At 39.0% G+C, this 26,378-nt stretch overlaps 1 protein-coding gene across 3 annotated transcripts in view; it reads right to left on the bottom strand.

The window, feature by feature from the left end:
* The window catches only part of ccser1 (coiled-coil serine-rich protein 1), a 126,166-nt gene extending 100,460 nt beyond the window's left edge, over positions 1 to 25,706 (bottom strand). For 2 of the 3 annotated variants that reach the window (XM_028579254.1, XM_028579256.1), the window contains exons 1-6: positions 25,472 to 25,706; positions 18,076 to 19,093; positions 16,939 to 17,365; positions 14,187 to 14,371; positions 6,301 to 6,391; positions 3,257 to 3,362 (exon numbers count right to left, since the gene is read on the bottom strand). In XM_028579254.1, coding sequence (XP_028435055.1) covers positions 3,257 to 3,362; positions 6,301 to 6,391; positions 14,187 to 14,371; positions 16,939 to 17,365; positions 18,076 to 19,068 — 1,802 coding nt within the window. In that variant the 5' untranslated portion in view covers positions 19,069 to 19,093; positions 25,472 to 25,706. The remainder of the gene's footprint in view (positions 1 to 3,256; positions 3,363 to 6,300; positions 6,392 to 14,186; positions 14,372 to 16,938; positions 17,366 to 18,075; positions 19,094 to 25,471) is intronic. The other variant, XM_028579255.1, reaches the window with a different exon arrangement.
* Positions 25,707 to 26,378: the final 672 nt, after the last annotated feature.

Below are 26,378 nucleotides of genomic sequence, written 5' to 3'. Positions count from 1 at the left end.
TGCTGTAATGCAGTAATTTAACGCAATACTAATAACATTTCGGTAATATTATACCTCAGTAACGTGAGTTACTACGCATTTTAAACCGACATTTAGTGGTGTTTTGTTCTTTTAAGAATTCACCAACACCGCAAAACACTTCAGCACAGAAAAAAAAAAAGTCTGTGAGTGTTATTTCCTGTTGCTGGAATATGATTCTTAATATGACTGCAGTGACGGATACATTTGCAACATGGACATTATTTTCAGGAGTTATTTCACTCCGTTGAAGCGAGCTGTCATGTCACTGTTCTCGTCGTCAGAGAACAGAACCAGAGACAGTAGGCTACGGACAACATCTGTGTCCCAACGGGTGACAGTACGTCAGCACGGACAGCCGTGTGTCCGAGCTGCTGGCGGATATAAACATGTCGGGAATTCATGTTTAGTCTTGCTAAACATAAATATCGTTACATTTTATCTGCGGTAGAAAGTAACTATGCTGTACTTCAATACAATTGTAAGGTACTTTTAATGGAGTAATTTAATTTTCTCCTACTTTATACTTCTACTCAACCACAATTCAAAGTCAAGTAGGCCTATTGTACATTTTACTTCACTAATTATTTCATAGCTTTAGTTACTTTGCAGATTCAGATTGATAATACAAAATATTATGAATAAACGATGATGTATTAAAGTGGATGAAGACGACACTTTAATGATCCCGTGGGGAAATTCACAAGTTACCTGCCAAGTCATAGCCTACTTCTGCTGTTATTTTGGTGAAAGTAACTCAAAAGTAACACAAAAGTAGCGTAAAGCATTACAATTCAGAGACAGTAATATTGTAATATAACTAATTACTCTCAAATGACAGTAACTAGTAATCTATAATGTATTACATTTTGGAAGTAACTTGCCCAACACTGTTGTGTGTGTGTGCAAGTGTGCATGCATGCACATGTGTTTGTGTTTTCTTGTGTGTGACTAGATGGGAGCTTGCTTCGCCTCAAGCAAATCAATGTCCCCTTGCGGGATTGTGGAACCTGAGACAGAAAGCGAGAGAGACTGAGAGAGAAAGAGCAAGCCCTGGGCAAACACATTTTGCTCTCTTTTCCCTCTCCAATCTCAGCTTCTTCACACAGACTACATTTTCCAGTAGGAAATTAACACGTCAGCAGTCTTGTGTTAAGGGTAAGAAACTTAGACCTGGCTCCAATATGTAACCTGCCTCAGTGTTTCCAGAGCAAAAACATGTTTTACTGGCATGGATTCCCAACTCCATCATTATTTATATAAAACAAAATGTAAAATTCACTTTGAAATCAAAAGAAGGAAGAGTCTATCTAAGCCCCAAAGGTGTGATTTGTTATCGAACTGTAAGCGCTCTTTCCATCCAGTCAATTTCTGAGGTTACACTGCTGCTTCGCACTTCCGCTACAAAAAAATACTCCCTTTCTGTGAAGAATACACACTTCTTCTCCCTAAGCCCACTACATCACATAACTGTCTCACTGTCAGTAGCATACGCACTTAAAATTGTGAGATTTGTCTACAGTTTTGGAAGTTTGAGTCATCAATGTCAATCAGTCATCTGGTCTACCACGAATAGCACTTAAGAGTCAGTTTTGTTAAAAATATCTCTAAAACTGACTGATCTTTTCAGAGCATCACCACAAAATAAGGTTAGGGCATTTGAAGCTACACAGCAAATACCCTATTCCCTCATCCATTTATACATTCATTAATCTCATACTCTGCTAAAGGGATACTATCGTGATGCATTGTCTCCGATTGGATGGAAAGGGATGGAACCATCTCCACATATTATGGCGTTTCAACCAAACAGAAGAAAACTGGCTTCAGACTAATTACATTTTAGCCTTAACCTTGTATAAGAGAGGAATAATGCAAGTGTGTGTGCGTGGACATGAATGCTTCTCCATACTTATACCATCCTCCGTACTTTCAAAGACAAGTGGGACATCAGTATGAATAAAACAACCAATGAACTGTCAGACAAAAACCTTGGATTAGTTGAAAAGGTTGATTCCCAACTTGGATGATTCACTGACACTGTCTAGACAGAGAACATGTTTCTCTATTCAGCGCCAATTTAAAAGAGTGATAGAAGCGTGATAAAAACTCTCTTTAGAAATAAAGAAGCCAAGGCTGAGTCCAGTGTCTCAATGGTGTCGTATAGATCAACCTCTACCTTAACCACTCACACAAGTTGACCTGCACTGTCTCTACAAACAAAGAAGCTCATAGCCAGCTTATTTAGGGGGAAACATGGAGCGACAGATACATGTACTCCATGGGTGCGAGCAGAAATAAAATTAATTCAACCAGTGAGGAGAAAGGGGATCACTGAAAGTATAATTACCCACTGGTGAATACCAATGGTGATACAACCATTTTATTACACACTGGCTCCATAAAACCAAATAAGCCCTATCCACAGAGCTGCTCTGTGTATGTGTGTATGTATCTTTTTGCAAATGTGTGGAGTGTTTTTCGCATTTCTGTGTGCCCAGCAAGACCTATCCTGATTCCTGAGCGTAAGAAGAAACAAGTGGCCAAATCAAATCAGATATGGAACCATCCTAAACAGAAACTCTAAGTGTTCTCTTTCAGCCGTTGGCTACTGGGAGTAAGAGGAGAACAGAAAGACAGCTTGCATATTCATTCGAAGAGAATTAATTTATTTATTTACCCTCTGTCTTTCTGTGCTAGTCTCTTCTCATCTCCAAGGGAGGGAAAGACATAAAACATGTTTTGCATTTACAGGGAACATTAAAGATCAGCAATTCCTAGAATAGACAATAACACTCTCCCTCTCTCGCTTTGTCTCTCAAGTGGCAATGGAGTGTGTGGCGTAACAAAAGCTCTATTGTAGTGTAGACATACTGTAGAGAGGATAAATGCCCCTGTGGACAAGTTGGCATCAAAACAGGTTCTTGAGCCATGCATATGCTCCAATTGTATGTGATTGAATACTGTTTTAGGCCGGCCAATACCAGACCATTTTTCTCCTGTCTTTTTCTGTCCATGATTGTGGCTCTATTATTGTCTAGCCCATATATACACAAATACACACACACATCATTTTTTAACTATTTGTCTTCATTTGCTTTGTTTAAGTGCAAGAAAAATCTGCTCAAAATGTTCACATAATTACACTGACAGCACTGCATTGTTTGCACATTCTCCCTATAGCTTTATAAGGAGAGCATGCATCACGGTATATTAATGATTAAAAAAATATACATACCTCTGATTGTTTTCCCTCCCTGGGATGCGATCTCCTGATGGGTCAATGGGTGAGTGGAGCAGGTTGAGACAGGAAGCCAGGGACTGGCTGGAGTCTTCTCTGGACACTGTGCACACACCCAAACACACATATAGTCATTATATCACATAGATTTTTTTAATCTCAGTTGACACCTAAAATGTGCCAAAGTACCTAACCTGACAACAACATATTTTACTCATCAAAAATAACACCGGTCTACTTACAGTACAGGCCAAAAGTTTGGACACACCTTCTCATTCAATGTGTTTCCTTTTTATTTTCATGACTATTTACATTGTAGATTCTCACTGAAGGCATCAAAACTATGAATGAACACATATGGAATTATGTACTTAACAAAAAAGTGTGAAATAACTGAAAACATGTCTTATATTTTAGATTCTTTAAAGTAGCCACCTTTTGCTTTTTTATTAATAAGGGAACAAATTCCACTAATTAACCCTGACAAAGCACACCTGTGAAGTGAAAACCATTTCAGGTGACTCATGAAGCTCATTGAGAGAACACCAAGGGTTTACAGAGTTATCATAAAAAGCAAAGGGTGTCTACTTTGAGGAATCTAAAATATAAGACATGTTTTCAGTTATTTCACACTTTTTTGTTAAGTACATAATTCCATATGTGTTCATTCATAGTTTTGATGCCTTCAGTGAGAATCTACAATGTAAATAGTCATGAAAATAAAGAAAACGCATTGAATGAGAAGGTGTGTCCAAACTTTTGGCCTGTACTGTACATCTCCTCCCAAATTAAATTAGAGCTATAAAACACCAGTCACGTCACAAGCAGCTAATTAAAATTCAGTAGTGATAGGTTTAAATAACGACAAGAGTATGAGTTATATATACTTTTAATGGCACATTTGACAGCAGTGTGGAACAGAAACTGGTGGTAAAGTGAAGATTTGGCATTTCTTCATGTCTTTGTAAAGGTCCCGCTGTATCTCTCTTTCTGTCCCCGTTGGATTCCACAGGGCATAAGTCACAGTTGGATTAAGAACACAGAGCCCTGCAGCTGAACACCGTCGGCCATACATTTCTGTGAAACTGCTTGCTTTTTAATAAAGGCTTCAACAAGCCACCCGAGAGAGGTAAAAAAAATAAGGAGTGCCAATGAGAGTGTGCAGGTGTGTGGATGTGCGGGATGGGGTGTGTGTCCAGTCATGTTTGTTTGTCTTTCTGTATATCTTTAAATGTACGCGGGCATGTATCTGGTCTGTCTGTCTGTCTGAATAAATGTGTGCAGGTGCAAATATCAGTGTGTGGAAGAACCTTACTCTCCCATCGCCAGCACAAAGTCTTTATGAGAACAATTCATCTAGCATTTAATTTCATGCTACAGTATGTGTGTGTGTGTGTGTGTGTGTGTTCAGTTCAAACCCACCATCCCTCCCAAAACTTTCCAACCCACATAAGCACAGGAAATTCAGTTTATAAAAGGCTGAAGCTCCTGTTGTAATCTTTACTTCACAGTGCTGCTTAGCATTTTACTTATTTTACTACTTTATTTGACTGCAACTGTAATATTCTTAGAGTCCATCTGGGACTTAAATGTAGCCTAGAGAGAGATGATAGAATCTAACCTCACATTTATATATAGTTTGACATCTGTTAGATAAGAGTCAAAGCCAGACGTGCTCAAACACATGAGTGTCAAGCTGAGGGTAAATGTAACCTGTCTCTATATTTACAGGCAAATGTAGCACAGAAATGAAAGGTGATCACATTTCAAGCTCATGTTAAACCAGTTGAGTCATTACATGCTCAGCCAAACACCAACTGTCTCAAGTGGATGTATACATATACATTTGCAAACTGAAAAATAATCAATGCTGACAGTACTTGCAAAAAGCTTGCAATTTTGCTCCATTACCATAATGCTCCTGCGAGAAATTATTAAATAAGAATAGTGCTTGCAAAACATTTGACATTTTATTCTCATTACTAATATTTATTCATTGTTTGTTTATCTTTATCTTTTTTGTGTCTTGTACTTTTCCCCCTATCCCTTGCTGCTGCAACAGTGTGAATTTCACCGTTGTGGGTGGATTTGTTAAATCTTGAAATGCAATCAATCAGTTCACTTTACTACGTCTACTCACAGTAAAATAGCAAATCCCTTCTTGAGACATGAATATGTTTGGAATTCACACATGAATTTGTAAAGAAAGAAAGTATTTGTGTTGTGGTTATAGCCACCCATCACACTCATTAAATATAAAATAGGTTGGGGTTACTGTGTTCGGCACTCTATGCTGCACGGTGGCAGAGCACAGGCAATAATTCTCCACTGACAGTCACCTGCCAACCATGAGGCATGTCAGGAGGAGTGTGACTAAAATGCCAAAAAAAACAAAGGAGATAAATCACTGTAAATGAGGCAGTTACATCAAAGTCGTGGCACATGTTAAAAGAACCAGGGAGAGTACTGGTTTCATGTTTTAACGTGATGGAGTAGAGTGAAGAGAAAGAGAGTGAGAGAGAGAGGTAAAGCAAAAAGGGGGTTAAGAGAGGAAAAGCGAATAAGAGGGAACAAAGAATCAGTGACGATGAAGTAATATGAACAGATGTTCTTGAATAGAGAGAGTGAAAGATAAAAGGCAAGTTTGTATGTGACAGATTTTCTCTTATGTTTTGAATGTTTTTTTTTGCAAGACCCCTTAGCTTCTTTCCAGAGGAACAGCTACACAATGATTTTGAAGAATTGTTTTTTTATTTAAGTTTTTTTTTTTTAAGTAAGAGACCGGCTGTGGATAGTGGTGATCATGCATTTGATTTTAACCCTATACCAACAGTATTGTAGTAATTGTAAAGTGAGCAGTAATGCATAAATATGTAGACAGACGCTTGCTTGATAAGAGTTAAACGTGAAAACGTGAGCTGGTGTATCATATCTATAGCCTGTCGTATGCTTCACCCACACACTTGCCATAAAGACTTCTGTGTAGAGATGCCGATCTTATGTAAAACATTATTTTAAATATATATACATATATATATTACCATGTCGATGTCGTTGATCATCAGAAAGGTCCAGGTCTAACATAAGATCATCTTCATCCAGCTCTGATGAACCCAGGTTGTTTAAAACATCCTTAGGAGAAAAAGCAAAACCCCAAAACTTGAAATAAACCATTACAAATATACATCTAACAAAATAATAATTATGTATTATTATATTCATAATAACATGATTAATGTAGGTTCCTAATAGAGAAAGAAATACTGTAAAATGTAAATGTTGGTCTGAACTAGTTATTATAACCACACTAACTAAGTTTTTAGCTAGACACTCATACATATCCAACAGGTTTGGCAAGCCCTGAGGGTGAAAGACAAAAAAATACAAATTAAAAACAAGGATAAGCTATGTCAACATTAAAGCAAACTATTAAATGTTTTTTTTTTTTTTATAAAAAGCAATCCAGGTGGTTCAAAAGTGACAATGTTGTTTTTATTAGGGAATGGGATTTCTTTCACTTTGCCTGCACTTAACAAGATATTTAGTCCCTCATCACTGCAGCCAAGCTCATGAAAACATATTGCTACTCCTGTTACGTGGGCATAATTAGGGTTTAGTTTGAGAAAGCAATACAGGCTGTAGTTTTGTGTAACATCTGTCAGCATCCCCAATGCTTCACAAGCAAAAAATACCTGCTGAACAAGAAACACAATATTTCTCTCTTCTCTCTCCATCACAAAGAGAGGCAGCCCATTACTTAGTCATTTTAATTAACAATCCAAACTTCCAAAAGCATTTGTCTCATGACATTAACTTGATTTTGTAGGCTCTAAAAATGTATCTAACAAAATGTGCTAACACCATCCTAACACTAACAACATTTTTCCATCTACCTTACAGAGAACTTAATAATAAGTCAAAAACGCAATAAAAACTCATGTTTCACAAACCTCCCTCCACCCTGGGTGGCCCTGAATTATCAACAGTATCCCTAGTTTTAATATTTCTTGAGATATCTTTAGTCGTTACAAATTACAGATACTTTTTTTTTTCCCAATCCCTTATCTATCAAATGAGCTACATCTCCCCCACTCATATAGTGTGTCATGAATCACCACTTAATGCCCACCATAAAATCTTCACTTGTAATCTTTCAGTGAATGCTCCGATGTTCTTGGTATTATTCTGAGATTATAATGATGACAGATGCTACTTTTGGTTGAGTTGCATTTTAAAAGTCAATGCTGCCATCTGATGGTCATTGAAGAAAACCCCACTGCAGAACAGAAGCTGTTGCTACCATAATAAAGAGTAGCAAATAAATGGATTAAAACACAACATACCCTTGCATAAAGAGAGTGTGCTTTTGTAGCTACATATAAATAATTGCAGCAGGGAACTAAATTGATAAAAAAGGACTTGCTTGAGTATGTTCACTTAAACACACACACACACACACACACACACACACACACACACACACACACACACACACACACACACACACACACACACACACACACACACACACACACACACACACACACACACACACACACACACACACACACACACACACACACACACACACACACACACACAGTAAATAACCCTCAACTGCCAACTTGGGCGTCCCTGGCACCATACTCTCACAATCAGCAGGTTCTTTCCAATTACTCAGGACCTTAAAGGACATGGCAATACCAAGATCAAATAATATTATTTGCAGATAATTCTGAATATTTGATTTAAACAGCATACCATGTAGGTGCACTATAACATCTTAGAAAATACTGGTAATAATGAGCACCACAACGTCGTTTTTTTTGTTTTTTTTATCTCACACAGTACAGTGAAACCTGATGCAGCAAAACTCAGCAGTTTGATAATCTCACAAGGCCAAAATAATTACGATTTTTCAGTATGAGTAGTGATTGGACCTGGTTCTAAATACATTTTATTACCTGAAACAACCTTTTAGACAAGATTTTCAAAATGGAAATAAGTGGGCGATGCTAACTACATGCTTCCAGAGCACTTAATATTGGTTGAAAGACCTTGTCTGAACGTCTGTGCACTTATAACATGAAAAACGTAAACCAAAGCAAATATCAGGAGCCAGTCTCACGGAGTATCACAGATGCAGATGGATACGAAAATCCAATAACCAACTCTGTTCAGCTCTCATCACTGTTGTTGTGTGTGTGTGTGTGTGTGTGTGTGTGTGTGTGTGTGTGTGTGTGTGTGTGTGTGTGTGTGTGTGTGTGTCCGTGTGTGTGTGTGTGTGTGTGTGTGTGGCCATACCTACATTAAGCCATTGTGGACTTTGTAATGTATGAATGGGTTAACATCAATGTTAACATCAGAAAAAGACCAGAATGCATTTCAGCGTAATGCAATTGAACAGAAGAACTCATTTCAGGCATTACAGCTAATTGCTAAAGGTATTGGAAAAGAAATGAAGACCCATACCGTGTGATACTACTGCACACAGACTTCATTTGAAGCTAAATTACCCATTTTAATGTGCCCCGCTAACCACAGAAATGTATTAATATAATTTTACAACCAAGAGATGTCACCTTTTTACCTCGCTTATGTGATTTGAGTGAGTATAATTCCTGAGTTAATAGAGATAAGATCAGATTCAGCTCTCATTAACAGATGGCTCCATCTTTTAACTGCCAAGCAGAATGACATCCAAAACAGGGATAAGAGGAAGCAAGAGGTTATTTCTGTCCATTAAAATCCACTGGTTGCTGTTCACACTCTGTGGAAATCACAAATACAGTCTATGAAAATTACATTTTATTCAGTGCTCCGGGGTGATAAATGCATTAAGATCAAGTGAGAGAGATTTGGCTTTGCAGCCAGGTATTATGGCTTCGAGCAATGGAAAATATACAGAGTAACAAATGACTTTCATTCTGTCTGAGCAGACGCTTCACAGCCAGTTGTGTTTACAATGTGCCCGAGGGTTCAAAGGATTGAATGTCCATTCAAATCGGAAATCTGTTTGTTGAATGAAAAGAAACCGCTGTTTACCCATACTGTCTCACTTACATCACCTGGCATTTGTTATTATTCATAAACTATCTACTCCTATCAATACAGAATAATCACTCATCCCAAAGCTAAACAAACATACATTTCATATTCAACAAGCAATGCCATTTAAAATTTAAGAGAGAGACAAATACTTAATCCCTGTATGTTAAACTCTGGACTTTGTTGGCAACAGAATCCATATTTTCATCACGGCCATTTATTTGAGGTACATATTTTTATTCATGATTCCTCTCACGTATTTTAAAGTCTGGAAACTTTATGAGAATATGTTGTGACGGTTGAGGCAGAAATAGAGTGAGATATCCACATTTCCTACATCTGCAATATGTATTCTGGACATGAAAGGATTTCTAGAAGATTATAGTACTTAACAAGGACATATTGGAATGCATCTGCATGTCTATTGACCTTTTTATACAGCAGACATGTTGACATATAGCAGAAAAGCACAGGTCTAATTGCTAACATTAAACAACTTTACACTATTTGGTTGCTCTAGTTTCCAGGTCCTGGTATTGTGCGTGCTGGATCAGAGGTATGGCTTAAGGTGTGGTCAGACCTGAGCTTGCTCCGTTCAATTTGATTAAACATTGACCCGTGGAAATCGTTAGGTTCTACAGATAAATAGAGAGAGAGGCGGTGGGATTGCGATTTGTATTCATAGTATTGTTTTATAACTACATAGCGGGAAAAAAAACAATCAGTGACAGAAATAAAGAAAGGGAAGTGTTTGAAAAGAAACTGTATAATTTATAATTAGTATCCGTGTGAAGTGCTGTTGTTCACCTGGTGGCCATGCTCTAACATTTATGCTTACAACCCTACCCATTTCATATCCTGCCATGCCTTATTTTGCCTGGCAACACTTGGTCTGAAAGTACCTTCACTGGGACACACCATCATTTGTTATATGTGATTTGTTACACCTGTGCTTTATCTGCAATGTTACAACCATGAAAAGGGTATATTGTTGTCTGGGGGGGTCACAAAAGACGTGCGTAGTGCGTAAGTGTGTAGATGTACATTTTAAAAGCTAAGTGATAAATCTTAGTACTAAACAACTACTGAATAGAGCCTTAAATTTGGAAGTAGTAACAGTAGTAACATTAAAATGAGGAACTAGATTTAGTTATGACTACACATTACCATTTTACGATTATCTTGAATGAATATCTGACTGCACCAACATAACCAAAAAGCTATTAAAAAGGATCGTCATTGAGCTCTTTATCCACATTGCTGTGGATAAAAAGAAGTTTCAGTGAATTAAAAGAAACATTTGTTTTTTTCTACAGCAGAGGTAGTCAATTCCAATCCTGGAGGCTTTGAGTCCTTCAGACTGTTGTTCCTCTCTAAAAGCTAACGGGCCCCTAATTCACTATCAACTCCATTCTTTCCAGGTACATTTACCATTTTATTAGCCTCTAGACCACGTGTCAAACTCAAGGACTGCGGGCCAAATCCGGCCCCTCGCAGATTTTGAACTGGCCCGCATGTCAATTAAGGTTCACAATACATTTTGGCCCACCAAGTTTTTGTCAATTTTTCTGACGTTTTGGGCACTTTTTTCTATGATGGCTGAGGAACTTTTTTGGGACTTTATGTGGACCAAACTGTAAGTGAGAAGACTATGTGAGACATGCAATAATACAGTCAAAGAGATTTGACTTTTTCAATAAATAAACAGAAGCATGTCTGGCCCCTGATATGATTCTCATTTTCCAGTGTGGCCCTTAGTGAAAATGAGTTTGACACCCCTGTTCGACACTGTTCAGTGATTTACAAAATAATACACTTAGAACATGAACAAAGTTAACATAACATAATCACCATGATATATTAAACACAACTAGTTACAGTAAGGTAACTACTATTATTAGTATGATTATTATTATTATTATTATTAAACCTATTGAATGTAATATTATCAGTAATCCAGCAATAATAAGTATGTATTAGTCATGAGATAAATGTTTTTCATCAACCACTGCTTTAGGAGCTCTACTGTGTGACCAGTTGGTATTAACAAACCTAGCCTCAGAGAAAAGGATGTGAAATTTGATTTAATTTTATATGTGCATGATAATTGTTACTGCTTTTATATGATGTCTTTGGGCAAAGTGAGCATTCAATACCTATATTAATGGTAATTACACATTCTGTGTGGAAGAGGAAGTGAATCCTTATCTGTTCTATGATTAATACAAGTGTCACTTGTGATATCTAGCCTTTACAAGGCATAAATCAGACTAGAAGAGACAGCCTATGTCACAACACACAAGCTGCCATGCAACTGCTGATGTGCATAGCAACAGTCAAACTAAAGTGGATTGTAGTTGAACTATTCTGCCATATATGCCAATCAAACTACAAGCTAAAGTGCATAATTCAAAGTTGTTTCTCTGAGATAAGAGAGAATTCCTAAAGTTGTTCTTTTTTGTCAACTGGAATTGAATGTAATCTTGGTCAGCCTGCACAAATATTATCACAGCTGTCATTGAGGAACCAACAGTGTATATGCTGGTGAAATAAATATCTCGTACGGCCTAAAGGGATATCAAAATAACAATAACAACTGGAATGAGAACACCAAACAGCTCAAGCAAATACTGCTTTGGCTTTGTTTCATAGAGGCACCTCACAGTTTATCTCTGTGAATTCAACCAATTAGTCATTTGTCACTGCAAACCAAATCTTTATTTGCCTTATGATAATTATATTCTATCTGGGCTGTAATGAAACAGCAACAATAAAGCAAATACACCTAGCATACTGTTTAGTTTGGTGTGCTTTAGTCTGTCTCCGTTTTGCCCTGAACTGGTGCAATGTCTCACAGGCCTCCTTCACACAGAAACACCACAGTCAGCCACATTGCATGTTGTATATGCGTAAACAACGAGCAGACATTTTCTAATCCTTTTATTCATACCCTCAGCGGTTTTAGTTATTTACTTAGAAGAAGCCGACTCAGGTATGTCGGCCCAGACTTTTTCATAAGCTTTATAAATGCCCTCTGCTAACCAACAAACTTTTATCAAACTAAAAGAAAGAGGATAAGTGGTGGTACATAATTGAATATACACTCCAAGGCTCCTGCTCTTTCTGCACAATTTAGGCCCCTGAAGAGCCCTTTATAGAACGAAGGAAAGAAAGGAAGAGATAAGTCCACATTTGGTAAAGTGTGTGCCTTCTGTAGCAGTCAGAAGCAAATGCAGTCTGTAAAGTACATAGCAATGTGCTGTGTGTATCCCTGTCCTTTTTAATCTCTTAGCAAAAGCCTATAGTCCCTGGTAAAATAAATGGGATTAACTTAAACTAGCTTTCCTCCCACAGAGCTTCCTCGTGTGTGTTGTAAAAACAACCCATACACAATAATAGCTATTGCCTTTCCCTAGAAACAAATGGGGATATAGCTAGAGCATGCATCAACAAAGACGTGTGCAATGTTTGTTAGACAAACAAAGCTAAAAAAAAAAAAAGGAAATAATGCTTAAATCCTACATATGACTGAAGTTTTTCAAAGTACTTTATCCATTCACACTTGCACGGAACATCATTTCTGGGCTTTGCCTTGAATAGCTTTAAATGTAAGAAACCAGCCTTTTGTGCCTTTTCAAATTCACGTGTACACACAAACAGTATTACTTATTTACAGATTTTTATGCTTAATTTGAGCTGTTGAATATTACGACGAGTGACACATTAAGAGGTGCCAGTTTGTTATGGCAAAGACAATACAGCACTATGGATCACTATTACATGTGTGACATTTCTCACTTAGCTCCATTTAGATTATAGTTCCTATTAAATAACTTTAACATCTGAAAATGAGGTCAAGAGAAGTCAGTTTCTGAGATTACCCGGATCCTCAATCACCAACATACCATATTTTGTCCTCAATCTAAATGTAAACAGGCACTATTAATGAAAGCAAAATTAAGAGCACTATTTTTGTGCATCAAAGCTGCAAAGTAGAGTCAAGTGCCCTGTGCCTGGTTTTGCCCAGGGCGTGCTGGAACACTTTTTTTTTTTTTTTTTGCCAGAGGCATGGGTACTGGGTGAGATTAGAAAGGATCTCCTATCATGCAGTACATTATAAGGGAGTGTGTAGCAGCTGGGTACAAATGTGGCCAATTACATTCGTTCTTTTCATCCCCAGGGCTCTTCCTGTAATGATGCAATGGCAATTTGGTAATCCAGTGGTGGGTTTTCCAGTTCCTGGATATGCAGAGTTGTAAGTGTGAGTACACAGCTACACAAATAAACAGCTAAGGGCACACATTGTGGATGAAGTTGGATTCAAGTTTGTGGACATATTAAATATCTGTGTGTGATTTTACACAATGCCCACATCTAGTTACTGTATAAATACCACTATGTAGGGCATTATTTCACACCTTCACAGCTCCGTCTTAAACACATTCATCATTTCTAGTGTATTTTAGTTTTCTTTATTAAAGCAACACTATGTAACTTTTAGCCCTACAGGTTGTCTTATTGGAACTACAACTCGCGCTACCCGACGCGAGGGGGACCGTCCCCCAACAGGTTTCATTGGAACTACAGCTGCAGCTAAAAGTTACATAGTGTTGCTTTAAATCTGGGGCAATATGTTACTGCCCTGTAACTTAATTCCTATTTGGTTTATTTCTAAATTGATTTTATTTTACTCCTATTGTGTTTTGAAATGTTGTTATGGTGCATTTCTTTGTGTGTGTGTGTGTGTGTGTGTGTGTGTGTGTGTGTGTGTGTGTGTGTGTGTGTGTGTGTGTGTGTGTGTGTGTGTGTGTGTGTGTGTGTGTGTGTGTGTGTGTGTTAACTGATAAAATCACACAGACACAGCTCAAGACAGACCTACCAGACTTCCCAGTTTGGATGAAGAGGAGTTGTTTCTGTGTTTGAGCAGACCACAGCCCTCCATGCCTGGGGCATCTCTGTGGTTTCCATGGATACGAGGCCCACCAGCCCCCTCAGATGAGGAGCGAAGACGCCTTTCCATCCGCATCACCTCATGATAGGGGCTGACGCTGCTACACAGAGAGGCTGGAGGAAAGAAACAAGTAACGAGAGGAAGAAAGTCAGATAGACAAATGAATTAAGGTGAAACAGTTGTGACAGTGATTTCACAAGCAGAGACATAATCATTTTTTAATTATATTTCCAATGGTAGCAGTCAGCCCCATTTCCTGTAGGAAATTAGGTTATTTTCATAAAACTTAATGACAAAGCAGCTCTAACTTATTCAGTATTTTAAATTAAGTTACATCTTCCCTTTCTGAAGCTCTCCAGCCATATTGCTTTTTGGTCAGATGGTATTTATTTCTTTTTTTGTAATTTCAATTTCAAATGATCTGAGTACCTACACCAACCTTGCTGTGTGACAAAACTAATAAAACTAGATATTGAATGTGATATTTCAGGGGAAATACTCTTTAGTCAGACAAAGAGATTGCTATTATTACACTATTTTGAGCTACTAATAGAAAGATGTGAAAACAGACATACAATGCCAAGTCCTCTTATTGAGAGAAAGTTAAAAAACACATTTGTTTTTTTGTTTTTGCTTTAACAGCACTTCATGAAACCCACTTTCACACACATTTGCACACAACCACATACACACATAGTTTCCCCTATGTGTATGTGTCTTCTTTGTTGTATTTGTTCTTGTGAACTCATTCTGAAAAAATGAGATATATGGATATTTGCAGTTTTTTGAGCAACAAAACACTGAAGAAGCCACATGATCACCATCATGTCTCCTTGTATCTCCAACCATTTTACTACAGGCTCAGACCATTTCAACAAGAAAGGAAAATCAGACACATACCAGAAGCCTGTAACACTGTTTGCGTAAATTAATATAGTAAAATTCTGTTTTTGTGGCTCTGTTATTGCTGTAGTCTGTCTGTAGTTCCCACTGCCTGGAAGCTAAACATGGACACCCAGGACAGTGTGTGTGTGTGTGTGTGTGTGTGTTATTGTTTTTTAATTGTTTTCTAACTGCTCTTTAATGTTTTATGTAAAGCAGTTTGAATTGCCCTGTTGCTGAAATGTGCTATATAAATAAAGCTGCCTTGCCTTGCCTTGCCTTGCCTTGTGTGTGTCACAATAGTCCATTGATACTGCAAAATGCTGGCTTCCAGAGTTTGTTATATAACAGAAAGATGAGCAGGTCAACTATAACTCAAATACTTCCTCCAGCAGTATTTGTGCTGGTCCTGGATTGTGTATAATTGTCCATATTTAGAAATTAAATTGTAATCCTAATTATTGATTAGCCTTTGACTATGATATTTTGATCATGTTTGAATGTTGATAATATTCATTAGTTTCCAAATCTCATAATAATGGCGTCAGTTTAAACTGCAAGCAGAGAATTAATAAAGTGACATTTCAGTATCGGCAAAAAGGAAATTATCAGTGGCAGCAACTAAACTCTGATTCCTAATCACATGGTTAGTTAGTCTAAGAGAAACCTCCTTATGAGTTTAAGTTATCTATCTCTTTTCCTGAAAAGGTAATTAACTCACCCAGAAATCCATGTTTGTCAGTGTCTGATCAAAATTTGACATGAGGTAAACAACTGTAACAACATAATGGGCTGCAGATTTACAGCAAATGTATTAATTTTTATTTTACGAGAGAAGCCTGGGCTAAAAAACCTCCTCTGCAATATGTCACAGCAGCTGAAGAAGTGAGAACGATAGTAACAAATCATCTTTGGTTAAGGAATAAATTGTCAGTATATGACACACGCTGTTTCACTACCGTCACCAATAACTGACATTGATTTATTTGACTGAGAACATTTCTTTCAGATTAACCGTCTCTGAGTTACTGCTAGGAGTGACAGCTACAAGAGTTTCAAATCCGTTTTCAAGCTGTACAATTTCTTGTAATATTTGGAAACATTCTCAACTTTGATTTACCAAAGAATTTGGAAGTTGAGAAAAAATTATGTTGTCCATACTAGTCATCTAGTATTTTTAAATTACAAGGTGGAAACAAGCGGAGCAAGACATGAGTATAATAATACTTTTGATTATGATTAGCCCAGTTTTTCCCCCCACACATTTACCAGTTTCCTGGAGGAATCTCTTCGAGAGGCTTGGTAATCAACTCTCAAAGATACTTATTGACTATGCTGTTCACACTTGCTCAGTCATGCATAATGAAGTAATACAACCAAACAACACTGAAGGAGCAGGTGCAAGGCATCACATCATATTAATATGTATGTATATTCATATACATATTAACATGTCATCTGTTTGTCTTTAAACTGCTAAATTATTTTGGCAAATTGAGTGTGTAATTCAGAAAGCAAGTAAACCAAAAGCGTGATTGGGATAAAGAGCATGTGGATACATCGATGTCACCAAAAAAAGCATTATGTGTCATAATAGCGAGCAACAGGCTACATATACAGCAAATACTGTATATACTGTATGCCCGCACACATCATCACTGCACAGTCCATCTGTGTGTCTCAGTTATCATGAGGGATCAACTCGGGCCTGTAACTCCCACTGTACAATTGTGTATGATATTTGTGTGTGTGTGAATCTATGATTTTTTTCCTACAAGTGTTTGCATGAGTTTCATACCTGCATGTGGTTTCCTCAAGTGAGAGGACCTTGGCTCGTGGCAGCCACAGAAACTTCCTCTTTCTTGAATAGAGCGTATGTTTCTTGCCCTTCTTTCCGATTGCTCTGGGTTGGAGTGACAACCCTCGCTGCGTACCACACATGCCTCACTCTCACTTGTGGTCTCTGTGTGGTAACCTGCCTTCCTCTCCTCCACCAACTCCTTCTCCTCTGCTGACAACTCATCCCTCGCTTCCTTTCTCTCCTCCGACCTCTCCTTCCTCTCTTCCAGTGATTGTTCCTGCAGGGGTAGGCAGGGAACTGCTGTCTCAGGCTCTGAGAGGGAAATGGCGGTCTCATAGTCTGTGTTGTTTGCCGTGCTGGTGTCAGGGAGTAAAGGTTTTTCAGTGCTGGACTGGGCTGGAGTGAAGAAAACCTGAGAAGAGGACTGAATGTGTGTAAAAAAACAGAACATGCTTCAATGGCATTTTAAAATGTTACAAATGCAAGAACATTTATGAACTCCAATGATGCAAAAACCTGACAGTTTACAGAGAGGAAAACCAACTTTAGAATGCACTTAGTAGGCAGATATGGGTGTCCTCAGGCAACAAAGTGTGCATGGTTAGATAGCACAGTTATACCGTATTTAATTCAATGGACTAAGTGCAGAGCTTTGTCTTTGCAGCTGTTATACTTTTCTTTCTGGAGATCCCTCCTCTGCCAGGAAATAAAATAGAATACATTCTTTGAAGAAGGAAAAGTTGTGCACACAATGGTGTGAAACGTGGAGGGCAGTTTTCAGACATTTTTCATGCCTGGTGCTCAATTTTTATGCCATATTTCACAGATTCCGCACAGATGTCATAAATATTCCTCCTTTATGGTTTTTGACATCCAAGGCTGTATTGTCTATTCCTGAAGCACTAATAGTGCAATCTTTTTACACATAAAAAATACTGTTTGTTGTGTTTACGAGCAGAAAGATTTATTGCTCCGATAATTTAGCACGCTTGTCAAAATGTTGTTGTTTTTTTTAATGAAATGCTGTTGCATTACGATTACAAGCCACTTTTGACATGGAGCATACTGTTTGTCTATACTGATTAACCCTTTTGATTCAGAAAGAGAGAAAAGAGCGTAAAAAGAGCACACTACCTGGGAGTTAGAGACAGCCACGCTGAAGTTCTCTGGAGCAGGTGGGGGTTCAGGTGGAGCCGTGTCTACAGCCGGCCCAGGCACAGAGGCAGATTCTGGGGCTAGACCAGATCCGGGGCTGGGAGCTGGCAGAGCATCCACCTCGGACACAGAATCCTCCGTGATGGGGATGAACTCTGAAGGGGTGATGGCTGTGGTTCGGTCCTCTGATATCATCGGGGACTGGAGTGAGCTCTCCCCTCCAGCGCCAAGCAGCTCCCCTGGCCACGACCCCGGGGTGAGCCCACCTGCCCCTGGAGTGATGGTGGTGGAGCTCGGAGGTTCCAGATTCACTTCTGGAGGTCTGTGGTGATCGGAGGTCCGGGAGAAGCGGTGGTGAGCTGAGAACGATTTGGGCAGCAGCTGTTTCTTTCGCGACGACCGTTTGTTATTGCTGCCGCCGCTGTAGTCATCGAGGAACCCAGAGTCGTCACCCTCATTGGCCCCTGAGCCACTGATGCAGTTAATGAATACGTTTCGATTGGCTGTGGAGGAGGAGGAGGAGGAGGATACTTTCTCAAAATCCTCGGTCTGAGAGCGTGGGATTTTCTTTTGCTTGTGGCTGCCAAACCCAAACGAGTGGCGTGACTTGGGGCGTCCACCGCCTTCACTGAACCCTGTTGACAATGACGTTGTTATCGCCTGCTGGTTATTCCCGTTTGTGTCAGTGCTCTGTGTCAGCGGGGGGGTGAGGTTTAGGTTAATAGGCTGGACACGTGGAACACTATTCCGTTTAGCTGAGAAATTGAGAGATGGAGTTCGGAAAAGGCTCCGGCGTTTCCCGGTACTGCCAGAACTGGAGTTGGTGCTGGAGGGTGAAGAGGTGTGGACGCCATTGCCCTGTCCCCCCGAAGACGGAGAGGAGGGGAGAGACTCCTGCCTCTTACTGCTGCTGCGGCGGAAGATTGGCAGGCGGGAAACAAGTGTAGAGCGGCGTGAGCCTGATTCACCCATCTAGAAGCTAAGGCAGTGGGGCACCCTGAGGAACAACAAAACACAAACACCTTTTAACGGCTACAACAAGCATCAACACAGACTCACATTCAACACGAACCCGGACAAAAAGATTAGCTTAGATGTTTTCAATTTGTTGTTGGGAAGTGATGCGGCACTCAATAATTGTGACATTCTCAACTTTGGACATGCAATACGCTCTCTAATGTGGCAGGTAAAAAATCTCAAAAAACTAAAGGATTGCTGTTCATTGATAACCTTCTAATAAAAAAAAATAATAATAATACAGTGCTTTAGTGTACAGACTGTTGGTGGTGAGAAATCTCACATTATTAGATCACATTTCCCATGCTGAATCAGTCAAAACAAGTTGCTGCTGCAGATGTTTCTGACAGAAAAATCCCTGTCAACTATTTTGATAATAAAAAAAATAACAGAAAAAGGTGTTTTATTTTTTTATATCATATAACTCAATATCTTTGGGTTTTAGACTGATAAAACATGACAAGACATCACCTTGGACTTTGAGAAACTTGGATGGATTAATCGATAATGAAATTAATCATATATATATATATAATAGATTTTTGCTATTCAGGTATTGGTAATTTATGTATAAACTGTTGTTTATCCTGTTGCTGCTAGACTATCTCCCTGTGAAGCTTGTGTGATGAAAACATTTCAAAACACTCAAACTGCCTGAAAACGTTAAAAAGCAAAACAAACTTTTTTCCATAGGTATAATGTGGTTATCAACTCTGATAATACCTTGCATACTAAAGATTCCTAGCTGAGGTGCAGTTCTGTTTCTGGTACATACGTACATGACAAGCATAAAGGATGTGAAAGGTCACAGACAGAGGAGAAGTTGAGTTTGTCATTCAGTCAACTAATATTTTTAACCCTAAACCTCCCTGCCATCTAACATAAGAGAGACATCTCAGTTATTTTTTTATATTTATTTATTTCGAGGTAAAACAGCATGATCTGTACCAAAACAAAACAAAAAATTGTCAGGCACAGAAATTAGGTTTCAGTTCTGTCTAAAGTCTGCACATGCATGAAATTACTGCTGGTATGAGACCTGGAGGGTAGACATCTCTTTAACATGCTATTGCCATTAATATTTATCTGACAGTGAAATCATGAAGAGACAAGACTGAGCCAGAGGGCCAGCAAGAGAGACAGAGATAGGGAAAAATCTAAAGCAGACCATACAGTACTTACTACAATCATTTAAGTGTTTGCAGAGTTGCTTACTACCTCTTTTGACTCTTTTCCTGCTTCCAACGTTAGCTACATGATTGCTGGATATAAGCCAGACACTACAGTATAGTATTAACTTGCTGTAAGCTGTAGCCTACATTCACTTCTAAACAGAGTTAGGCAACATTATGTAATCTCGGAGATTATTCCTTCACAGCGCTGTGCAATGCGAGAAAATCTCAGAGCTGAACCGGGCAGACACATCAGTTTTCATCAGACTCACCCTGGGTCGGGTTAAAGGTGCTCTAAGTGATGTGATGCGTTTTTTTAGGCTACAACATTTTTTGTCACATACAGCAAACATCTCCTCACTATCCGCTAGCTGCCTGTCCCCTGAACACACTGTAAAAAAACACGGTCTCTTTAGACAGCCCAGGCTCCACAAACGCCAACAAAAACAAACTGCACCATGAACCATAACAAACAGAGTTCCAGCCAATAACCGCAAGGAGTCGGTTGATGTGTTATGTGACAAAAAGTGTTGTAGCCTAAAAAACGCATCACATCACTTAGAGCACCTTTAATTAAGTCTACTGCTAACTTATAACAGTAATAAATTTACCGCCACCAAAATACCCCCGCGAATCAAATCCGTACTACATCGTTAACCGTCAAGCCACTAGACCTGTATGGAAATGAACACCTCTGCTGAAGGGTTGAATTTGTTAATGATCATACGACACGAGACGTCTCTCTCTCTCGGGACACACACACACACACACACACACACACACACACACACACACACACACACACACACACACACACACACACACACACACACACACACACACACACACACACACACACACACACACACACACACACACACACACACACACACACACTCTGGTGGTTGATTAACTCAGCTCTCATAACAGCCGGGTGGAGGGGCCATGAGTCCATGAGGCTAATGTCTGATTACTCCACATTTTCATTGTGATATTTTGTGATTACATTCTGAATCTGCAGCGTTCTCTGTCAGGTAAATATATAGCACAATGTCTTTCTCTGATGTAGAAGTAGTAGCCTACACTGTCAGGCTATACAGTGGAGTTGCATATTAAGTGGTTTGGCGTCCTTCTGTAAGTCATTTTGGGGTACAATTTGGTTTTGAAGCATTCTACAAGCAGCAATACCACAGGTCAAGCAATTGGCCCGTTCCAAACGGGCACATTTTCAACGGGCACTGGTACATAAAAATGGCTGATTCTGATACATTCCTACTGTGCTCCTAAGCATTTTGTGTATAAGATTCTTCAAAGTAGCCACCCTTTGCTTTTTTATTAATAAGGGAACAAATTCCACTAATTAACCCTGACAAAGCACAGCTGTGAAGTGAAAACCATTTCAGGTGACTACCTCATGAAGCTCATTGAGAGAACACCAAGGGTTTGCAGAGTTATCAAAAAAAGCAAAGGGTGGCTACTTTGAGGAATCTAAAATATAAGACATGTTTTCAGTTATTTCACACTTTTTTGTTAAGTACATAATTCCATATGTGTTCATTCATAGTTTTGATGCCTTCAGTGAGAATCTACAATGTAAATAGTCATGAAAATAAAGAAACACATTGAATGAGAAGGTGTGTCTAAACTTTTGTCCTGTACTGTGTGTGTGTGTGTGTGTGTGTGTGTGTGTGTGTGTGTGTGTGTGTGTGTGTGTGTGTGTGTGTGTGTGTGTGTGTGTGTATATATATATATATATATATATATATATATATATATATATATATATAAGGCCAATAGCATTTACAGTAATGCCACAAAAACTGTCCTGAACCACTTCTGTGCAAGTCAAAATACACTGCAGGTTAGCAGCCCTGTCAAATATTTTGACACTCATTTGAGACTTCCTTTTTTTCGGATGAGCCAGCAGTTGCGCTTAGTTGCTTGTCGTCAACACCACATTTGAGGTCACGGCACTCTGACCTAGCTCATTAAGACAAGGTAAACATCCTCTAACAAATTAGACAGAGATTAAAAACAGATTGAGAACATCTCTTACCAATCAGGGGTAATAATACAACTCTTTTAAGCAATGGTGTCAAGTACAGGTGTCAGGCCTAGTGAGTATTAAAATGTCAGACAGATACTCTCACATTACTTTCACTGTTGGACTGATGCACATGTATACGTATTATGTTACTGTACATAATGACCTGATGCAGCTATGTCATTGAAACACTTCTCACCAGCATGATATAAAATCACCGCGTGAAAAAGTGTGGGCTACCTCACATGAAGTCTGCCCACGCTAAGGGCTTACAAAAATAGGAGACTGTAGAGAGGTAGTACTGCAACGAAGCAGGTGATCACTTCCTCACTGCTCGGCCAGTGCACAAGAAGTGAGACTACCTGTTAGAAACTTCTCATCTCAGTTCCTCTTCCGTTTTAGTAGTTTTTTTTCCAAGCAATTGTCCACATTCACAGTGAGCCAAAATGATAAAATGCTAACCAAATGAATGCTGCCAATATGGACGGGTAAATAACGCAATGCAAATCAGTACCAAATCAGAAACACCCTAAGAGGTTTTACCCTACTATTTACTTTAAAAGAGTTGTTGTCAATATTATCAGCTTTCATTAAGAGCCATGAAGATACAACACATTTTATTTTCACAGATAGGTGCTGACTGCTTATATGAAGTCCTTCTATTCAATAAGTTTGTGTTCAGTTCAATGCCTTTCAGAGTATTGGTGTTTGCACCATCATACTTGCATGTAGAGCCATCTTTCTATTACAAATGCAGACTGTCATGATGCAATTATAGCATGCAATATTCAAAATATGTTGGTAATACATTGTTTTAAAATAAATAGCTCTAGTATGCTCCTAATGATCACAACATGTGCCAATTAAATCAGTTTAGCTTGAATTATTTTATTCCTGCACTGCTGTGTAGTTTGCATAGTCTTATCAGCACACTCTACAGCCTGAGACTACACTAGTTTTATAATATATCAGCAGGCTAATGTATGGGTCCAAATTCCAATCCCATTACACTTTTACACTAATACACAAGTATCTGTCGGTGTGAAAGAATAAAAGGTGTGTATCGGGGTGTGAATAACTGGGCGTTTCCTATAAAACAGGTTCTCGTCGGGATCTTTTTTTCCCAATTGTCATTACATACTAACCATAATGTCATTACATGTAATGGAAGATTAAATATTAGGCAACACTGTACGGCTGTACTTAGTACTGACTGAAATTTAATACAGAAAACAATATGCTTCATAAAAGCTTTTATAGTATCCTTGTGACTGATATGGCATCTTGCGATTACTTTAACAAACACAGTGGCTCTACCAAAGTAAGGTTAAGTATTCATTTTAGCCTGGGGGAGGGGGGGATTGCTTTTAGCAGGTGTGTGTTTTCAAAGAGGGAGTTAGCTGGCTTCAATGGGTGATATCTAGACTGGGTAAACCCAGCCCGATCTGCGGGCGATTTGATTTCGCACTGCAGCTCAGGCTGGAAACCTGTACATTTATCAATCCTGCTTCCGTTACAATTTTGCGGGGACCAATCACAAACTGGCTTATCCACCTGGCGCGCTATTAGCGGGTTTAACACGATGATGATAAAGAAGCGACCCAGCAGCTTCTTGTTTACATTCAACATAGCGGCCACCAAAGCGCAGCAACTCGTTGATGCCGCTGTTGCTGCTACGTCACCCAGATTGTCGGTCTGATTGGTTGAAGGACTATTTGCGTACAGAGTCATTGAACTATGCCCGTTGATCACGCATCTTGTGCAGTAGAAAATACAGAGCAGACTCCCCAGACTAATGTTCAATCTTAAAAGATTGAGCTTGGTCTGGTGATAACCAGACTAGGTGATATCATCATCAACATATCACGTTAGCTTCTGCAACCTATGTAAGGAATAGCATAACAAAACTGCTAACCTTGTCTATGCAAGCAAGGACATGTGGTAAAAACAACAAGCTATCTTGACCAAGAGGACACCTTTTTAATCAGGGACTCAATGATGAATGTAATGGAAACATTGCTACTCTAAACATATGGCAACAATCTTGTTTGGGGTCACTAAAGAAACAGAAACTGCAGACTGAAAACATCTGCTAATTCAGGTTACACATCCCATTATATGAACATCAATTTGACATTTGGATACTGTAAGTGTTAACAATGAAAGCTAGGGTGGCAGGGAAACACACTGCAAAACACATGCAAATAGACAAAACACAAGCAAAACACAAGCAAGGACTTTGACAACTACACGTAGCCTTTAGAAAACATGCTGCAAATGAAAATAGAACACAAGCTAACGGAGTAAAACATTCACCAACTTGACAACACATACATGGCATAGAGAGAGAGAGACACGCTGCCAATTGGACAACACAAGCAGATACAGAAGGGCTGAAAAATGGGTTGTGCCTTTACATTATAAATCTTCCGGGTTATTTAGTCAGACTTTACAGAGCATTTTACAACAGTTTTCACAGGCGTAGTAAATACTTGTCTCTATGTGAGAAATAGTTTCCCTTTAAGGTTTTACTGAAAACATGTTTCTTATATTTACAAATGGTTAATGATATAGTGGCACCTTGCAGCCTAATGATTAGTGTGATTAGTAATTAGTGATTAGTACTACACGTTTGTCCAAAGCATCAAAAATCAAAGAATATAGGCCTTAGCATGTAATTACTGTGTACTTACAGCTTTACCAACAGTTCTTGCAACTGTCCAACGGCCCGGGTGCTTTTTTATTCTGCCCTCGAATTAACTATAGCCAGTTATCAGATTTATACAGTTTGCTTGAGATGAGATGCAGTAAATGCATGTAAACGCAGCAGCAGCAGCAGCAGCAGCAGCAGCAGCAGCACAGCGTGACATCAACAACTGTCAAACCGAAACGTCAACAACGCTTTGAAGCCTGCCGACCTTAAATCCAGGCTAGCTGGGTCAAGTCACTGACACTCAACCGCTGCAGTTAAGCTCTGGCGCTAATGTTCCCTACGACATTATATATCAATATAACGCTATGTATCGCTTTCTTCAAGCTGTAAAGGTCACTGGTGCTCAGAGGAAATACTGTAGCAGGCACGGTCCGGTGGTTCAGCAGGGCTGGCTAGCAGGCAGCGGACAAACACACAGACGTACGTTACCTTCAGCGGTTTCCCAGTGTCTCTACTGACGCCGCTCTATGCACAAACAGCTGACTATGTCTTCGCTTTGCGGTCATACGAGTTATCCGGTCCTATGTGAGGACAGCTGGAAGTGTACAGTGGTTCTGAAATCGTACTGAGGTAGCACCTTGTGTTGCACTAACGCCGATATGATTACACCTCAGTGACGTGGAGTCTAGTTTCCTCATTCGTCTCTTCCGCGTTGCAACGAGAGGCCGCGAGCGTGCACAGCGTGACGTCCCGCCTCCTCTTCCTCCTTCTTCCCATCCTCCCCCCTGCTCAGCATCCTTCAGCAGGTGGATGGACGAGTCTGTCTTTCTCTGGCGAATATCGTCAATAAATCCATCTTTAATGGATTCTTCTCATACATAGAAGCCTACACTAAATATTAAAACAGCAGCCTAACATTGCATGGATTTGGCATTCACTTTGTATCCCTAAAATTGCAATATTTTCTCCAATGGTAATTAAACATAGCGTAGTGTAGCCTGCTGTTTTGTATAAGCTAAGATAAATCATACTTTATTGATCTGACGCATGGACATTAATCACTGCAGAGATAAGTAAGATAATAGATAAATAATTTAAAACAAAAAATGCTCTTGACTTCATCACAGAAAACACTACTTTTCCTTCTTGTCACCGTTATATTCAGCTGTTTTTTTTTATAATACTAGTAGACTATATACAAAATGAAGGATGAAAAAAATAAAATAAAAGCTACAAAATAAAGTAGGTAGACTTAAATAGATTAAATACAAAATTAAATTAACACCTAAGGGAATTGAATTAGATTGTGAGCAGATTCATGATTCTGCATATAGCAGTCTGCAACAATATATACTGTACATGCAGAATTTGCAAAGCAATAATAAACTAAATAATG

The sequence above is a fragment of the Perca flavescens genome, chromosome 5 (genome assembly GCF_004354835.1).
Source record: "Perca flavescens isolate YP-PL-M2 chromosome 5, PFLA_1.0, whole genome shotgun sequence".
Classification (NCBI taxonomy): domain Eukaryota; kingdom Metazoa; phylum Chordata; class Actinopteri; order Perciformes; family Percidae; genus Perca; species Perca flavescens.
This window is presented reverse-complemented; position numbering and strand designations above follow the sequence as displayed.